The following is a 19,183-nucleotide window of genomic DNA, read 5'->3' on the forward strand; positions in this document are numbered from 1 at the left end:
ACTGCTGGTCTAGTCTCTGATTGGAATCCAAACATTGCACAATTTCTGCCAACAGCAGTTGTCGTTATCACATTAGCATAATCCGCTGACTTGTGTTCATTTGCATAAGCTTCACACTGTGTCCCGACTGTGCTCTCAACGGATGCGAAAAGCATCTAAATCAGCATCTAACATCGAACAATAACTTTTTTTTTGCATGCACTGTAGAGGTGTGACAGCTGAAGAGCTTAATCGAAGTCTGATTGTATTTCTTGCTGACTGTTTCCACTATCATTTATTCATTTTACACTCCTAAATATCCATAGAGTAATTTGTGATTTGTGAGAAGATTTACCGTATCGTATCGATATTATGAAAAGAATGACAATATCATTGTCTAAGTTAGCGCTTATTTTAAATTAAAATTATTGTTCAATAAATTGAATTTATTTTTTGTATATTTTTAATGAAATAATGCTGAAACTACATCATTACTCATTTTCAAATGTGTTTCTTATTTATTGGGCTCTTTGCCGAAAAGTTATTATAGCCTGTTTATATTTAAATTAATTGCTTTATTTGTCCTTTCGCACAGACGAATAAAAAGTAGTAACAGCTGATTTATTATAATCAAGGGATAATTTGGCCACTCACATTTTGATTATGATAATGGTAATCTATCAATTACTCGAAATATATATTTTCGCAATTGGTTTGAAAAATTCTCATAGGTCATATACGAAACGCATATATAAACTACTGATAAAATATGTGTTGCGTTGCTTAAAATTGCATTGCAAAAATCGAATATACATATTAAAATATTTATTTAGTTCTTTATTTAGATGTTTCTTTTGCAGTGCAATACATTTATTTAGTTAGAATTTAATTTAAATCAACTAGCCTACTAGCCTACAAAAGTAAAGTTAAATGTTAAAAAAATATCTCACTCACTAACAGATTGACCAATATGTTATTTATTTAAAAAAACAGTAGACCATTTTTAAAAATGTTTTCAATAAATAAAAATAGAGTAAAAAAAATCATTAATTAAATTAAATAACATTTAAAGTGAGGAAGCATAAGCGGTGTGTTTTTTATTTTTTTTTATATGTATATATTTATATTTATATGAATATATTTATATTTATATGTCATTCATTTAATTGTGCTTAGTCCATTTGGAGAGTTGGTCCCATTTTATGTTTGTTTGTACTCCCAAATTGAAAATTGTATACGACAAACAGTTTTATTTGTAGACATACTCCTTGGTTCTGAGGCACATAACTCGGTATATATTCTAGTCAAGTTTTAGAGTCAAGTAACTAAACTTAGATGCATTTCAATTTCTCTCAGATAAGCTGAATCGGCATCTGTCCTTCAACTTGATTTAGAGCTTCTTGAGGTTTTGTATATTTAGTTGTAGCTTTCTGAATTGAAGCCAAGTGCAGATATCCGTATATACTTGATATTTCCTACAATGAATTTTAACGAGTGCTGCAATTGCGGCAGGTTGACTAAAAATAACACAAACCGCTGAGCAGGCTGGAGGCAGCAGGAAACGTTACGAAAAACAAGAAAGCCGCATTTTCAACGACTTACTAAATATGTAAATTAATGAAAGCAAGACAAAAATGTTTGCACCAGCGGTGCTCGCCAGAGGTGAGCAGGGGCGAGCGGGTTGCACAGTGAGTGCTAAGTGTATTTCCTTTGAACTATTTTCGTATGCATATTGAGTGCAGTTTGTTCACTTCTTTCATTTGGGAATGTACAGTGGGCACTAACAAACGGCTCTGCGTTACACACTACCCATTCTCAACGTTGCAGCTCTCCATTGAACGTTAGGTGGCACAAATGGCGCTAACAATGCACTCGAGCCTTGACGTTGACACTTGACACAACCGCAACTAATAACTAACTGGCGCTGGTGTGGTTAAAATAGACTAACAAAACAAACACTCGAATGTGTCTATCTGTATATGTATTGTGCTTGCAACCAAATAACAACAGCAATAATGGTAGCAACAATGGGCTTACAGATGCATACATACAAACAAACATGCGTCATTTGGTGGCGCAGCTAAAGTGCAAATTTTTAATTGCCTGCGCGAATTTATTTCAGCTGCAACACACACACACACACACACATACTCTCTTGTAGCTGTTATATTTGATTTCTGTGTTAGTTTTAATTAATTGCGGATGCATTTTGCTAAATATTTATTGAAATAAAACTCAAATATAATTATGCATTTTTTTTGTTGCTTATTTTGTTTATCTATTTAATTTGCATGTCTGGTTTCCATTTGATTGTTATATGCGTCAAATTAATGGTAATTAAGTGCTCAATTGTAATTGTTAATTATCATTTTCGGTATGTGGTTTGATAATTTGATTTTACACACAAATAAACCTAAATATTCGAAATGATGTCGGAAAATGAGGTATGAAAAGGAGATTTAAGAGCATATGCAAGCATAAATATACAAAATTATAAAATTATGATATAAATCACATACATTTAGAATGTAATAATAATAATGTCAGAATAACATTATATCTTAAAATACTTAAGGAAAATAGTTTTCTTAGCCTGCATGCAGTTAATAGATGTGGCTGATATCATTAAGCCTTGAGATGTTGTGCGCAATAAATGTTGTTGTTGTTCTGATTGATTGAAAACAATTTCAAATGCATGTCTAATTTTTCGATTGAAAATAGCTATTTCTATTTATATATTTATACTAGAATCCCTTCTCAAACGAAAGCTTTTCCGTTTTCGCAAACAATTACAGACAATTACAATTACAATATGCTGCTATTTCTGTAAAATTTCTTAAACTTTTATAAAATATATTAAGAGAATTTCCAAGGCATCCTAAAAGTCAAGCAAAAGTCTCAACTCTTACTATGACAATATACACCTATGGATTAAACTGGATAATTTATCGTCACATATGCTATACTTCTTTTTATTGCCACACAAGTTAATAAAGTTCAGATAAGAAGAAATGGCTTGAATAATCGATGAATTCCTTAGCATTTAGCAACTTCTCACGCCATTTTATTGACTATTTGTATTGTAATAAATGCTGTGATACGTTTCATTATACTATTTATCTGATTGTTATTTATGGACAGCCTCTATCGCTGGCATCGCATACATCATATTCCGCATCGATTACCAGTTCGATGAAATCACTTAACACTTTGGCCATAATAAAAAAGCTGGCCAACTGTTACACCCACTTGGAGGAAGGCGTAGACTCATAAAAGCATAAACTAAACTCATCGAAATGTTAAATTTAATTTAGTTTTTATGTGTGTGGAAGCAAAAGCTCCCTAATTTAGTAATATGCAAAGTAAACAAATTTTTAATTACGCTCGTCGGTCATTTTGTCTCTAATTGCTTGCTAATTAAAATGTGGGTGTATGCCTAAGTGGAGTACAGTGAAATTTATGGTTTTCCAGATACTTTTTTCTGGCTCTGCGCCAAATTGGCTGTAGCTTACGGGCTACATGCAACACGGCCAAAGGCTAGTTTATGCCTGGGTCAATTTTAAACTGCAGCCACTGCCTACAAAACGTAAATTTCATTTTAGTTCCCGACTATCGATTCTAGCATTGAAAGCACTGCAAATGGATGGGGAGTTGGGAAGGACGTATGTATGTACATATATGAATGTGTATGTATGTGGCAGAGCTTGACACTGATTTGGCTTAAGCGATAAATGCGGAAAGGTCTTTTGCGCCAGGCCAGGCCAAGCATAACAGTTTAAATGCGAAGAGGGTCTATTAAAAAACAAAATAGAGTACATGCCGGTACACAAAAAAAAAACCAACACACGCACACTCACACACACACACACACACACACATCCACACACAGGTAAACACGCTTTCGTAGAAATGCCAACATGCAATTTATGAACAGCTTTTTGCTAGCGGGCCAAAATGCTCGTTTGAACCTAACGAAATGTTGCAAGCCGAACCAAGACAAACCAACCTGCCACACACAGCTCGCTGACAAAAGCAATATGAACAGAAAAAAAAAGGAAAAAATACTTTGAGCACTCGCAAGAAATATCTAAAAAAAAAAAAAAGTGAGAAGAGCGAAGCTCAGGTGAGTAGCCAAGTTATGATGGTTACGGTACAGAATGGGTGTAGATGTGTGTTTGTTTGTGTGTGTGTGTGTGTGTGTGTGTGTGTGTGTATGCGTGTGCTGCCAGCAAATTGCAAAGGCTCCTCTTGGGAGCTTGCTAAGTTGTACTACCAATGGTAGTTTGCGCACCCAGTACTATTTCATCCAGAGGGTATATTTTTCGAATTCACAGTTATAACACTCGAAAATTAATTTTATTTTTTATTTATTTATTTATTTTTATTTATTTTTTTTTTTTTAATATTTTTTAATTTCATAAAAACTAAGTACAAATACTCTTTTTAGTGAAATATTTGACAGAGAGCATTGAAAATATAATATTCTAGCCAACTAAATAGCTAACAGTTATTAATTTAATAAAAATTAAGAAATGTTACAAATATAATTACGATTTAAAGTTATTTGAAATAATTTAAATTTAGTTTTCATTGTTTTTATTTTTAAAAATTTTTTTTTTACTTTGTGCAGAGTTTTTGTTTTACCTCAACCCTCACCAAGTGAAATAAAATTAAAAAATGTTTTTTATATTTTTATTTGGAATCAAGGAATCAAGGACGTGCTAATGCAGTGTGTTCTAAACCTAAGCTTGTATGATCCAATAAACTGACGACTGATGGAGTCTAATGAAATAATTTGCTTCGTATCTGAAAACCATTAAGCAGTCTCTCTTCCGCCTCAATTTAAGCTATAATAGTGAAGTTTTCCATCATTTCGTTTAGTGAAGCGATAATTATATATTTCTAAAATTTCGAGATTTATAAAATGAGATATTCTATTAAATTTATCAATCATTAAAATATATGTTTAAATCAAATAATAATGCAAGACATACACATTAAAAATGAGAAAATCTGTTGATGGTGACAGTCATCAACGGCAACTATTTATTATTTTTCAATATTATGATGCAACATTGAAATCTATGACGATCATTCATGCAACTCGTATATACGTCTAAAAGTATTTTTATGTTATTTAAACTCTCTTACATTAGGGCAAATCGAGTTCACATCCGATCGAATGCACCTTTAAATAAAAAACAAATTTTGTTTATAATTTATTTATTATATTTATAAATGCAAAGAGAAGTAAATCTGAAATATTAAATTTGATATAAAATATTTCTTCATATTTTTTTTATAATCATTACAACAATAATTGAATGATATATATAAATAATAAAATGTTGAATACAAGAATATTTCAGTTTTTCGTTTGAGTTGTCAACCTTTTGAAAGAATTCTTGCTGATATTTGTTTTTTAAGGAATAACCATCAATCATATATTTAAATGTGATAAAAATAACATTTTCCTAGACAAATAGTTTGGCTTTTTCATAAGTATTCAAGTATTTTAAGGATTTGTTGGTAGATTTAGTTGTAGATTTTTGTTTAAGAACATTTTGAAATGAATACTCATCAAGCAATATTCTGGCATATTTCATTTAGAAATCTAATAAAGAGACCATCTCCTAGTCGACCAAGCTGTTGAAAGAGTCAGCCATACGTAAGCAGCCCTTGTTGCTGTTGTTTGCTATGGATTAAATTTATAAAAATTGAAAGTACGCAAGGGGGAGGCGTGTGGAGCGGAGTTGAGGTGCGGCCTGATACACTGAGTACACAAAGTATATGGCCAATGCGCACAATGAAACTTTTACATTGCATTCGAGCGCTATAAGCCGTGAAAGTTTTATGCAAATGTTTTATGCTAAAATATGTACCAGGTCAGCGCTTGGACGCTTGGACAGCAGGCACGGAAGAGATAGTTAGTTGGATGTGCGGGGAGATGTGCGGGGTGTTGGAGAATGTTGGTGTGCCACATGCCACCCCCTGCGAGGTCAGCGTGCTGGGGCATATTGTGATATATTGGTGCATGAGGCGTTGACTGCAATTTGCAGTGGATTATATATTAGAGAATCAGCAACACGTCATCCGATTCCCATTCCACTTCCGCTTTCCCTTCGCCACACAGCTATAAAAATATAGCGAAAGTTATTTTGTGTAATTCTTCATTTCGTGGTTTTGTTTTATATATATATATATACATATATATATATGTATTTATTTTTATTTTTTTTTTTTTGGTTCTCCCAGATTTTATGGTCGGAGGCGCAACAAAAGGTATAAAGCTGTGTGTCTGTGTGGTTGGTATTCAGGGAATTTTTTTTCAGACAAATTGGGCATGTTGCGAGTGTGTTATGATAAAGCAACAATTTTGATTGTAGTTTCAGTTTCGTTCAGCTAACAATTTCTGTTACAGTTTCAGTTATAGTTGCAACTTAAAATGCAAAGTGTAATTACTAAAGTGTTACACATTTCGACAAATAATAGAGGAGCTGCTGCAACTTTTTCAATTTCATCAAAAAAAAGGAAAAGCATTCTTTACGCTCGCCTAGCCATGTGAGATTTAATTTTGTGAAACTTTGTTCATTTGATTTAAGAGCTAACTCACAGCATTAATTGTTAATAAAGGTACTTTTTTTTTATAATGCAATTATCCAATTAAATTCATAACTTTTGGTATTTAAAAATGCTACCTTCCTTGCCTTCCCATACTCACAAATTGCATAAAACTGAAATAAACTTCGAAGCTCAATTTTATCCATTCAAAATGAAAAACATTTACGTTGTGGCAAATTGGAGCATCCAATTTCTAATATTTCTTAAAGTATTTATAAATAAGTTAGGAGGTTTCAAATGCATATTAAAAGCCTTCTAGCTGAAATGTCGACAAGCCTCAAACTATTCACGTATCGATTCAACCTGATTTATTGCCCCATATATAAGTCGAGTTCCATATTTCATTTTATAAATAGTTCAGATAAAAAAGAAAAAGTTTGAATAGAGGAATCTTTAGTATTTAGCAACCTTTTTACACCATTTTATTGACTGTTTGGTATTGTAATAATTGCTGTGATGCGTTTCATTATCTGATTGTTATTTATTAATATAATGAACATGTTCGATTGCTGGCATCACATATACATCATATTTCATCATCATTGACTAATAAATTGGATTCAAACAAATTGTCCTTTATTTACTAAATACACACAAATTTGTAAAAACTGAAACTATATTGCATAAAATCACTTTTTTAAAGTGAGGATATACAGAAATCTTAATGTTATTTATTTATAATTTTTTATGTTTGTCTTTCACGCACTTTGTGCTAAATAAATAATTGAAATCGAATCAATTGTTACTCAAATTAATTCTTTTTTTTTTTTTAACTAAATAATATAATTGTTGTACAAAACTTTTTATGCACTGCTCCCATTAAAAATTGTTATTCGTGGTATCCTCAAACTGTCCAAATGTCTGTAACTGGCGGAAGACCTTGTAAATTATTTTTTTTTGGGTGAATTTCTGCTTTTGATGGTTGTGGCTTTTATCAAATGCACATAGCTTACAGAGGGTGTCAACCTGTCGCCAACCTATCTTCAAACTATCTTTTATCTGTCTTCAAACTATGTTCAACCCATCAAGCTTGCATTACATAGCTTATTAATTTCAATACCTTTTTATTATTTAAAAATTTGATATTGAAATATATAATACTCTTTTAATTTTCAAAAAGGTATCAATGTGGTATCAATGAATATAACCTTTGTGGCATAGATCAAGATAATTGTCATTGCTATTTGACCATGGTCACAATTTTTCTTTATTTCTAACTGGTTTTGCAATTAAATAAAAATTTTCATAAAATATATTTCAAAAACATATCCATTATTTATTTATTTCAATTGTGAATTGAATCAGCTGCTGAATGGTATAAGCCGTATTTTGAAATAGCTAATCCAAAATTTTCCTTTATTGACAGTAGATATACAAATATATGCAAGACACGACAAACCAGCTGAGATTCAATAGGCGGAACAAAGAAGTGGCATGATTGCTCACATAGGAAGCTAGTCGGCCTATTGCCAATAGAAAGGCATTAAATGTGTTGACCTTGATACGCTTGGGAATATTGCAAGTCATTTTTGTAGCCGTTAACGTATGCTTGAATGATGGTTAAGTAATACATACCCGAAGGGGTTTTTCCCTAATGGAGAAACGCAATCAAATGCCATGTGTCAACTGTTATTGAGTGTTACCCCATGTACATGTCAACTTTCCGTATAACTGCCCCTTCCTGCTCTCTCTCTCTATCTCTCACTTTCTTTGTCTCGCTGCCCACGACCTACAGCGGCGCCAAATAATTTTTCGTGTAATTCATATTTTTGCTTGGGCTCGTAAAGTCAATAGTAAAAAAAAGAAGGAAAAAAAATAAGAAGAGAAATAAAAAGAATAAAGTGGAGCAGTCAGCGCCTTTTCATGCTACAGGCCAATAAAAGGTCGAGGTTCTGGGGAGCGCAGGGGGAGTGCGGTTGACTGCGACCCAATTCCAGGCGTGCCTTATCGCCGGGGCCTCTCGATAGCTCTGAATACCTCAGCAAACACACTCGTGTGTGTGTGTGCGTGTGTATGCGTGTGTGTGCGTGTGTGTGTGCGCGAACATCATAATTATGCGCACTAATTTAATAATAATATTGCCAAAGCCAAAGGATATTCAGATATTTGGATATACTCGTACAACTATTAAGGTCTGGGTTACAATATCAATTATATATTTTTGGGGTTTTCTCTTTTTTTTTGCCCACCTTTTTAGTGGGTTAGTTGGAGATTTTATTTTGCTTGTTTACTGGGCTTAGTTGCAAATTGTGCGCGATTTTCGTGCCTGGCTCTTTTGGCACGCATATTTAATCAATTATACAAATTGCCAGCACGTAAATTGTAGTTCACAGAATTTTGTAGATATTTGTTGTGAGGTGGGTGGTCGCTTGGAAAAGCTGGCGTCAATCTGATTAAATACGACATAAATTGTGTGTACGCGCTTATCAAGAGGAACGTATCACAAATGTGCGCCAATTTTTTCAAACATGCCAAAAACACACACACACACACACAAGCAGAAATCTACAATGAACACACACACGCAACCTCAAGCACACACACACACACACACACACACACACACATGCTGTATTGGCTTAATGGCATTCAACATTTTGCACGTAAATTAAAAATAAAAGGCAGGCGCGCATAATTTTCAATTTTCATGCAACGTTAAAAGCGCTGAAAAATGATATTGAAAAACGAAACTTAACGATGGGTCCATAGCGGCAGCAGTTGCTGTTGTGTGGTGGCATCAACATGGCGAAAAGGGCAGCTGCAGGTAGCACAAAACAATAAGTTCAAACTTTGAGAGCTACACTTGGAAAACTTTGTGTACTCAATTTATGGCAACAGTCATAAAATATTGGTCTTAAACAACGAATAGATACATATTATTTATAGAAATTTTTTCACATAATTTACCTTCAAATAAAAAAGGTTTCTGGTTTATAGAGTGCCAGTTTCAAGGCCTAAAATTAATGATGATTTTTGCTATATGATTTATGAGAAGTGTTTTTCAAGAATACCAAATAATGGTCTTTAATACAGCTTTTTGTTAGATACACGTATATATTTATAGAGACCTTAATATTAATTTTTACATTAATTAACTGAAATACAAAGTTTTCTGGTCTACGAATTTCGTAATATTTTTTTGGGTTTGCTGCAGGCAGTAAGGACATATGTCGGACTGAATCAGGCGACTATTTAAAATAACTGTCATAGTAAATATCCTTAATTACAATACTACATTAATGAACAGTTTCTTAGACTTTGAAAAAACAAATTATCAACATCATCATTAGTTGTAATTACTCCTTTCTCTAAATGAGTGTTATATTTAAAATAAGAGCTGCTTTTTAATATCTTGCTTCAATTGAAGCTGAATGTAATATTTTTTTAAAGTGTAATTTTGATAGTATATGGGCATATACATATATGTAAAGAGACGCCACAGCCAACTTACAGTCCAAAATTGCTTGCTGAAAAGGGGTTTGGCCGCAAAAGCCACAGGAAATGAAGAGACTTCGACAGGGAAGCGTCTTCAAAAAGTTTTGTGCTTGAAGCTTACATTGAGGTTGCCTCCTCAGTTGAGTCAAACTAATAACTTCAGACAAATTAACTTACACACTGATAGATAGATAGATAGACAGACAGACAGACAGACAGACAGACAGACACAAACATACCCATACACATGCCTGCATACACAGACAGTCATGAAAATTGCTTAAATACCAAAGTGTTATTTGCTTGAGTGGCAGCATAGCCGTTGTGACGTCATTGTCATTGGATTTATTACGCATACGCCGCATGTGCACCAACCATTTAGTTGGCCTCATTTGTAAAACTTGTGTGTGTGTGTGTGTGTGTGTGTTTTTATTCTTTTTTTTTTTTGCCTTTGCGTTTGCTGTCAACAGAGAACTTTACATACACTGACGTTCAATTTGGTGCTCAGTTGGTGCGACGACGACGGCTGCTGCTGTCATTGAATATCATAAAAATGTGTTTGAGGTAAGGTAACAATAACAAATAAACATGCGCCCGCCCGCCCATTTCGTGTGTGTCTAGCGGCTTGACTTGGTATATACCACACATGCAAATGGCAAGACGCAAAATAAAAGCCAAACCAATCTAGACACGTCAACAATAAGATGCCAACACTTGGCTCTGATGTGATTTGTTTTTCTTATATCTCATTTGCTTAAGTTTTTGTTATTGTTCTCTGTTTTAAATGATCACTAGTAAAAATCGCAGGTACCACGAATTAAATATATCTGGCATGAGAGCAATAAATAAAATGCTTAATAAAATCGCAAATAAATCTGTTGTATTTTATTGAGCATATAACCAGCAAGCTTCCTATAATAAATTAATAAATTAACCTTTTATTAACCTTTTCGGTTGGATAGCATACACATAACATATGAGTTTTACTGTATGAATCCAATTTCGATTAATAAAAATCAATTTTTTTTATTTCATGATTTGCTTTACAACTGTAATTGAGCTTGCTTTTAATTGTTAAAAAAAATAGTGATTGTCAATCAATAGTTGCTCATCAATTTTTCAATCTAATTTTTTTCAATTTTAATTAAAATTCAAATGAATTTAATTCTCATAACAATTACCCTAATAAATACTTTAATGACTCAAGTACATTTAAAAACAATGCAGTTATTCAGAAAATAAAATTAATTGCATATTTTTTTATTTAGTTTTACATATTTATGTATTGCTCACAGCAATTCATTACGGACAATTAGTTAAATATATGGTAAGTGCTTATACCCCTCTGCAACTTATTCGTTAGGGTATTTTTGCGAGTGGTATTAAAAAAGTAAACAAATATAAAGTGTTGTGTTGGGTTTTGCCTTCATCTACATTTGTGGGTGTTGCTGTGTGTGCGTGTGTGTGTGTGTATCTGTGTGCTCTTCATTTACGAAAAGCTGGCAGAAAGTTGTGGCAATAAGCTCAAGCAAGTGTAGGCGGTGGTTAAATACAGCAAGAGCCGAGAGCAACAGACAATCAAGTAGGTGCAAGTAGGAGCAGCAGCAGCAGCAGCAGCAGCAGGAAAATAAGAAGATGATGGAAACGATATCAGCGATTTTTAAAGTCTAACGCGCTTATTTACACATTGTGCCATATGCTGCATTTACATATACATTTATGTTCATATATATTTATATATATATATATATATGTGTGTGTGTGTATGTATTGTGTCCCAGCTTTACAATTTCGCAAAATTTCAAGTTGCTTCATGTAATACTTTGGCTCAGACGCCATTTTGTACACTTGGGTGCATGGCACACATCCTGTTACCAACGGCGACAACAACAACAATTAAAAGGACTCTCTTTTAGCTCTTCTCCTTCCTACACTTTGCTAAAATAAGCGCCAGAGGCTTAGCACCGCTCCAAGTCGCCAGTTGGTTAAGCGTCTTACACAATACAAAAAAAAGGCCACAAATGAAATGGGGTAAAAAGAAGAAAGGAATCGTCATTATAATGCCGTCATATGTGAGGGTCTGCCTAGGTCCCAAATGGTGTATTTGTGTGTATGTGTGTGTGTGCTGCATTGCTTATAAGTCGCCGCACACAAAAGGCGGCAAGTCTATTTCACTTCTGTGCCAGTTTCATTCCATGTTGCCTGCTTAGTTATGTACTTACTCATAAGTATATTTTTGTATAATTGACAGCGCCATTAAATGCTTTGTGTGCAGCGTCTGTAATTCCTAATCTTACCCTGTAACTCATGTCAAATAGGAGAAATGGGAGTTAAAATATTGAATATTGAGCTAATCACATTTAATTGTTGTAAAAAATAATATTCAGCAAAGTCAATTCGCTGTTGGATTTAAGTTTCTTTCGGCTTTAGATTGTTTCTGCGTTTGAGTAAATCAATTTTTTAAATTCACAAATACATTGATACGCAAATTGTTTTTCAAATATTTAAAAATAAAGTGGGTATACAAATATAATATTTGAACTCTGCAACTCTCGATAGTTCTTTATGTTTTGTTTAATTCAAGAATACATTGAAATATTTAATAGTAAAACAAGTATACAAATATACAAGTTTATCCATGGAATCTATTTTGGCTCTAAGAATTATAATACCCTGCTCTTGGTTTTTTGGCTGTAGGTACCCAAAGAACATTTTAATAGAATGAAAGAGGACAGAGTTGAAAATAATATTTGTAGCCAGCCAACTAAACTGCAAAAGAAAAACCAAATTTACTTCTATAATCAATTTAATTTTATTATTGGGTATCCGCTAGCCGCTCAACTTCATCATTTTCTCATTTTTATATTATGTATATATTAGCCAATCACAAGCTCTGAATTCTGCATTATTCATAATTTGTTCGTCCTTTTTTATAATATGTGTATATTATACCGAAGAGAAAAGAGTATTTTGATTTTGTGAAATGTCCATTCGCCCATTTGTTCGTATGAAACAAATAACTTTAAACTTTAAAATATATAATTTTCACTTGAGCATTGGAATAGGTTTTAAGATTATTATAGTAAGACAGCATCGATATATCTCAAAGCGTAAGTCGATCAAACATATATATTTGGCTACTTTTAAGCTTACTTAGAAGGTAGATTGCTAGTAATATTTTTCTCTAATAGAATGTTATTTTCAAATGTTTTTAGGTGTTGTTTTCTTGGGGTCAGAGTATTACACAGTCGGTTAAGTGCGAATGCAGCGTTCTTTATTTTTTTAACATTAGGGCATATTTCACTTGAAAAATACGCCATCAAACATATGGCTTGAGGCAGCCTTCTGCTAAATGGCGCGTAAAATTTCACACTCAATTTGTGCGCGAATGTGTGTGTGTGTGTTGTGTGTGTGTGATTTTATTCCAAGAGTCGAAATTTGGTTTTGGTTTATGCTGCTTAATATGCTCGTGGTTTAATAATTTATGAATATATTATTTATTTTTTATATTTTTTGCTACACCTTTAAAATCATTTTTCTTTGGCTCATTGATTTGATGCCTTTTAAATTGTTCTAAATATTTAAATCTATTGAAAATGGGAGTTAGTTTTAAGTGAAGTTAGAAAGAATTTTCATTTCCTATTAGTCAGCTTAACTTGTAACAAGTTCAAACTAATCTTTAGAGTTACTCTGCTAAATTTAGAGTCGTGTTTATAAAATACTGAAATTAAATAAACGTTTTTATCCCTTTAACCATTTTTTTCTTTATTTAGTTTCCGAGCACAATAAAATTCACATATTTATATAACTGTTATTATAGTACAAAAAAATGTTTTGCGTACTTTATTTATTTGTTATTTATTGGATGTGTTCTAGAAAATCTTCATTTTTAGCTGCATCCAGCGAAAAACATATTGAAAGTTGCCAAAAATTTTAAATTTAAAGCTACAAATTAATTCATATAAATATTTACTAATAAAAGTGAATAAAATAAAGTATATAATAAATCTTGCTAGTATTAAAATGGAATTATGTGAATTTGTAAGCAGCCCCTAGGCATAAATAAAACCTTCAGAAAAATGCTCGATATATGAATTCATACTGGGGCCGGTTGTATAAGAAAAATTAATTAGTTATGATAGCATCCCACACATAAATCAATTGCCTTGCATATTCCAACTGTTTGCATGGACAACCCTCAGCATTTTGCTCTCAATTAGAAATTCTTGTCTTATTGAGATAATTTAATTGAACTGTAGCTGGAGAAACAATAGTTGTGTAATAAATCGTCTCAGTTCTTTATATCAAATGGAAATGTTTGCGTTTTATGGTATATATAGAATATATTTATTAGCCTCTACGTCAAGCTATTTTTTATTTAATAGGCTCGTTCACAGTCAAGACGATTTAAGATGTGGTTTTTCTTGTTGTTCATTTAAATTTTAATTAATTTTGTGTGCTTTAATTTATTGAATTCTGAAGCCGAATAGCTTTTGATGTCAATTAGACCGGCTGAATACATTTTGCAAATTATTATTGTGAATTCAAATGCAAATTATTTTCCAGTTTTTTTCTTAAGTGATGTCGGGCCACTTTTGAACCGATAACCAATTTAGAACTCAATAATTTTTGATACCCTCTTTTAGAGTATTATTATTTTTGAGCAGCATGATGAACCAAGTCAATATAGTCATGTCCGTCTGACTGTCTGTACTAATTTTATAGTCTTATATGCGCAGAGCTACCTGAATTTGTAATAAGTAATTTTTTTAAAGCGAAATATTTTTTTTAGTTTTGTTTTTAATAGCTTTTAATTCGAAGTGCAAACAACAATTTAGATGTCAGATCTATAAGAGTATTTAGTCTTCGATGTGCCTACGATAATCGTTCTTTCTGGTTTATTTGACAATATTCAGTTAAGTGGCTTATTGGAAGCACAAAAATAGAAATGAAATGTAAATAATGTATTATTTATTCAATTAAGTGGCTTATTGAAAGCTTTAAAATCTAAACGAAATGTAAATAATTCTAATTATGCATTATGAAATTGAACTTGAGTCAAGGTTAAGCTACTTTTTCGCTACCAGCCAAAATTGGGTTTTCAGTCGAAACTTGAACAAAGCTACGCACATTTCAAAGTAAAGCTATCATTTAATAACCTCTCTGGAGTGTACGAAAGATAAGCTTCAACTTAGCTGCGAGCGGATTTACCCCAACTAGTTGTAGGATAATTGAAAATGTTTTGCAAAGTTTGCGTTGAGAAATTCGGAGCTTATGCGACAGCTGATATTCTAGTTGTCAGGTCAACAAAATCTATAAGCACTCTGACTGCATTTCATTTAGTAATGACAACTGACAATTGTCGTTCCTAAGTTTGCGATGCGGAGGGATTACTGTACAACATCCTGTGGACGAGAAACGCCTGCTGCGTGTAATTTATGGAAACGGTGTTGTGGCATTTGCAACTGTTTGCCACTCAGCCAAACTGAATAAAACAGAAGCCACAAGATGTACAAGATGAACAAAAATAAAAACTCAATCGAACAGCTCCGACAGACAAAGTGGCCATCAGTAAACAGCTGGAACCATTGCAAGGTGTTTAACATATCCCCAATTTCCAATTTCAATTCCAATTCTAACACAAAATAAAACAAAAACAAAAACTGTTTTTTGTTTTTTTTTTTTTTTGCTTGTTGTAATTGATTTAGAAATGGAAATGTTGTGCACACGTTGTTCTCAACTATATCTGACTACCTCCCCTTGCCCCTCATCCATCTAGAGACTGTGTACTAAAAACTGTTTTAATCCCCCACTTGTCATCTCTAGAACACATTTGGGGCTATAGAATTTCAGGCACGTACCAAATTTGTCGCTTATCTTTCGAGTATGCCTCTTTATCAGGTGGCTTTAAATTTTGGTTTTGTTTGTTGGCATTGTTGTTGTTGTTGTTATTACTGTTGTTGTTGTTTTTGGCATTGTTGCTGCTTATGCTCTTTAAAACAGCTAAGAATTCAAGTCTACAAAATTTGCATTTGTGTTTCCACCAAGTAGTAGTTGGGGCTAATTGAATCCCATCCCAGAAGCGTCTAGAAAATCTTAATTGGCTTTTGGTTAATTCTTCTTCTCTAAATGTAAATATGTGTGAATGTAAATTCTTAGAAACAGACAATTAGTCTACACCTACACCTATATTAATTCTGCGAACTAAATCCGAGTCCTAGTTTAGTTTACATTTTAAATTTACATTTAAAATTTACATTTACATTTAAAATACAATTTCAGACTCGTTGCCAAAAATACGATATAAAGAATAATTGTACGTAAACGGGTTTTTATTTTCAATGTAATAGGCTATTTTGTTAGAAATTAATCAAAATATTTACATTATAATTTGTACACTCTTTCTCTGTGTCAGAATAGAAAGACAATTTCTATTCGCAAATTGAATTCTATCTTGCAAATTGGAAAAATGTGTACAATTTCTCTGTTTCTCTTAAGATAAACAAAATTTTTATCAAAATGAAATACCTAAAAATGTTGAATACTTTTGAAAATTTTATCGGATATATATATTTATATATATATAATATTTACATTTACATTTATAACGAGCGGATTCATGATCGAGGTCATTTCAGCTTTTAAAATAGTGCTTAGTATAAGCGATTTGCTTATAATCGATTTGATTTGCTTTGTGAATTGGAATGCAAACTTCAGTTTCTCAGATTCACTTGAATGTCGGATGTTTTCGAAACTCGGATTGTCACAGCGCAAATCGCACTGTGGCTAATGCATGCATCTCACATACATATCTATATATATATATACATATATTATATATATATTTTTGAGGTAGTTTTAGTGTTCACAGTAAATTGGTTTGTCAGCAGCCGGTGCTGAGTGATATGCACTGTGGGTGTTCTAGGGCGTGTTTCTTGTGGGGGTTGGGGTAGGGTGGGGAGAATGGGTGGCATGTTTCGGCTTGAGAGCCCAGCACGTAGCACAGTTGGAAATGGAACTGGAAATTGCAAAAGCGTCCCCCGCACTCTGTGTACACTATGTATTTTCCGCACACGCTTTTTGACGGTCAATCAGCTGGCGCTAAAGCATTTTTCGGTTAAATTAGTGAACTTGTCCATTTGTCTGGCGTGCTTTGTCTTTGCTATTTATATATGTATGTATGCGTGTGTGTGTGTTTGTGTGTGTTTGTGTGCTTGGCAGCAAGTTGTGAATTCTTAGTGAGGCTCTTTTTAAATGAATTCGTTTCTGTTATACATCTTTCATTCGCTATTTACTCAATATTATTATTGTTGTTGCTGGATTAAGCACACGTTTTTTAGCCACGCTGCAGTCGCCTTCAATGAGCCGCCAAACAACTGAGATAGATTTAAATAAAATGTATATTTCTATGAATATATGTATCTGAATGTGGGCAAATACAGCTGTTATACACAGCTATAGATAAGAATCTGCCTTTTTTTTATTGCCCGCCTATGGAATACACTACAGCACAGAAAAACATTTGCATTTTGCCCATTCCCTTAAATTTCCAACAAAAAATACTATATGCATATCAAATTAATATATCTAAATGAACAAATGAATACCTGAGACAATTCATGTGTTTTTTTTTCTTTCAGTTTACTCATCAATTTCATGGTAAAATATACATTTATTTCAGGGTATCTCATTATCAACCCAATAATTGGGTTTTTTTTCGTATCCAAATGTCACGTTGTGGTTATTCAATTCAATTATTAAGTGCTATATTCAACTTTCAATTCCAAGAATTTAAATATGCAAGTGTTTATTTTAATGAAGCCATTAAAATGTCAATAGATGACAGCATCGATATGCATTCAAATGAAATCGAATATGTTATTCATTTTCACTTTCAAATAAAATATTATTTACGATGCTCGAATGAAATTTGAATATACAAATTTGGCAGAAGCTTTTTATTGTTTTGCTGTTGGTTTTTAAATTAATGATAGCAATCAAAGGAAAAGTTCACGGATTGAAAAATCAGAGAATTGAAATATTCTTGGGACTCAATTCATGTTTGGCAGTGTTGCAAATGTCTACAGATGTCTGGGGCAGGGCAGTGAAATGTGTATAGATATATATATATATTTGTATATATATATATAAGTATATCCAATGTAGAAAATCAGACGATAATTTCCGCCACCAATGAGAGAAGCATTTAATTTCGAAATCTTCACGCAAATAATTTGCAATACAATTTTACAAAATACATATTACTAAATATATTTGTGCAGTGTTTGCAGTTCGATTAACACAGAATTTGTAATAAAGGCAATTAAATTTAAATAAAAGCTTATGTTAAACAATGTGGGGGATAAACAAAATTGAAATTGTCGCACCTTTCTGCTGAGCTGCTTGCAATATCAGCTTAATTATTATTTATTTTCTTGTATTTCTTGTGTGTTTTTTTTAAATTTTTTTATTTGTTGTTAAAGCGTCTTTGCGCCGGTTATTTATTTTCTTTTGTTGTTGTTGTTGTTGTAATTGGTGTTGTTTCTGATGCTTGAGTTGTTTGTTTTTTTGGTTGTGGTTGTTGTTGTTGTTGATTGTACGCTTTGCTAAAGCCAATTTAAGCTTTTAATCAGCGATTCTTTTCGCACTCACACACATAGACAAATACACACACGTCGGACAATGAAACCCGAATTTGCATTTGCATTCGCAATTATTACTCAATTTGTTGTTGGTTTTAGGCGCGTGCCAACAGATTCAAGTTGAAAATACTTTTCTCTTTTTTTTTTTTATCACACACGCCGAATACGAATGCGTAGTAAATAAGTGTAACTGACGACAAACAGCAGCGGCAACGATAGCGGCAGCAGCGTTTGCCGAACGTGTGAACAGAACAGCGTCGTCTGCGATACTTGTGCGAAAAATTTGCTACAAAAGATGCCGCCAATACTTGACGTTTGCGCTCAAACACCGTCGCACTCAACGTGTGCGCTGTTGCGCTGGTGTGAGTGGAGTCGCTTTTATTGTTGGTTGGGCATAAGCCGTGTGCTCTGGCCACATGCTGACTCGTATACGTCATCAGTTTTGTGCGCTGCCAACATGTTGCGGTTCGTTGTGAATTTGTGCTCAAACCATTTGGTATGACTCT

The 19,183-nt window shown here is 33.0% G+C and overlaps 1 protein-coding gene across 2 annotated transcripts in view; it reads right to left on the bottom strand.

Moving 5' to 3' along the window:
• LOC6559686 (potassium voltage-gated channel subfamily KQT member 4) overlaps window positions 1-18,942 on the bottom strand; it is a 55,171-nt gene extending 36,229 nt beyond the window's left edge. Inside the window, exons 1-2 of one of the 2 annotated variants that reach the window (XM_043216439.1) lie at window positions 18,423-18,942; window positions 5,131-5,167 (exon numbers count right to left, since the gene is read on the bottom strand). In XM_043216439.1, the coding sequence (XP_043072374.1) occupies window positions 5,131-5,132 (2 nt within the window). In that variant the 5' untranslated portion in view covers window positions 5,133-5,167; window positions 18,423-18,942. The remainder of the gene's footprint in view (window positions 1-5,130; window positions 5,168-18,422) is intronic. The other variant, XM_043216441.1, reaches the window with a different exon arrangement.
• Window positions 18,943-19,183: the final 241 nt, after the last annotated feature.

This window comes from Drosophila grimshawi, unplaced genomic scaffold (assembly GCF_018153295.1).
Source record: "Drosophila grimshawi isolate 15287-2541.00 unplaced genomic scaffold, ASM1815329v1 contig_1369, whole genome shotgun sequence".
NCBI lineage: Eukaryota > Metazoa > Arthropoda > Insecta > Diptera > Drosophilidae > Drosophila > Drosophila grimshawi.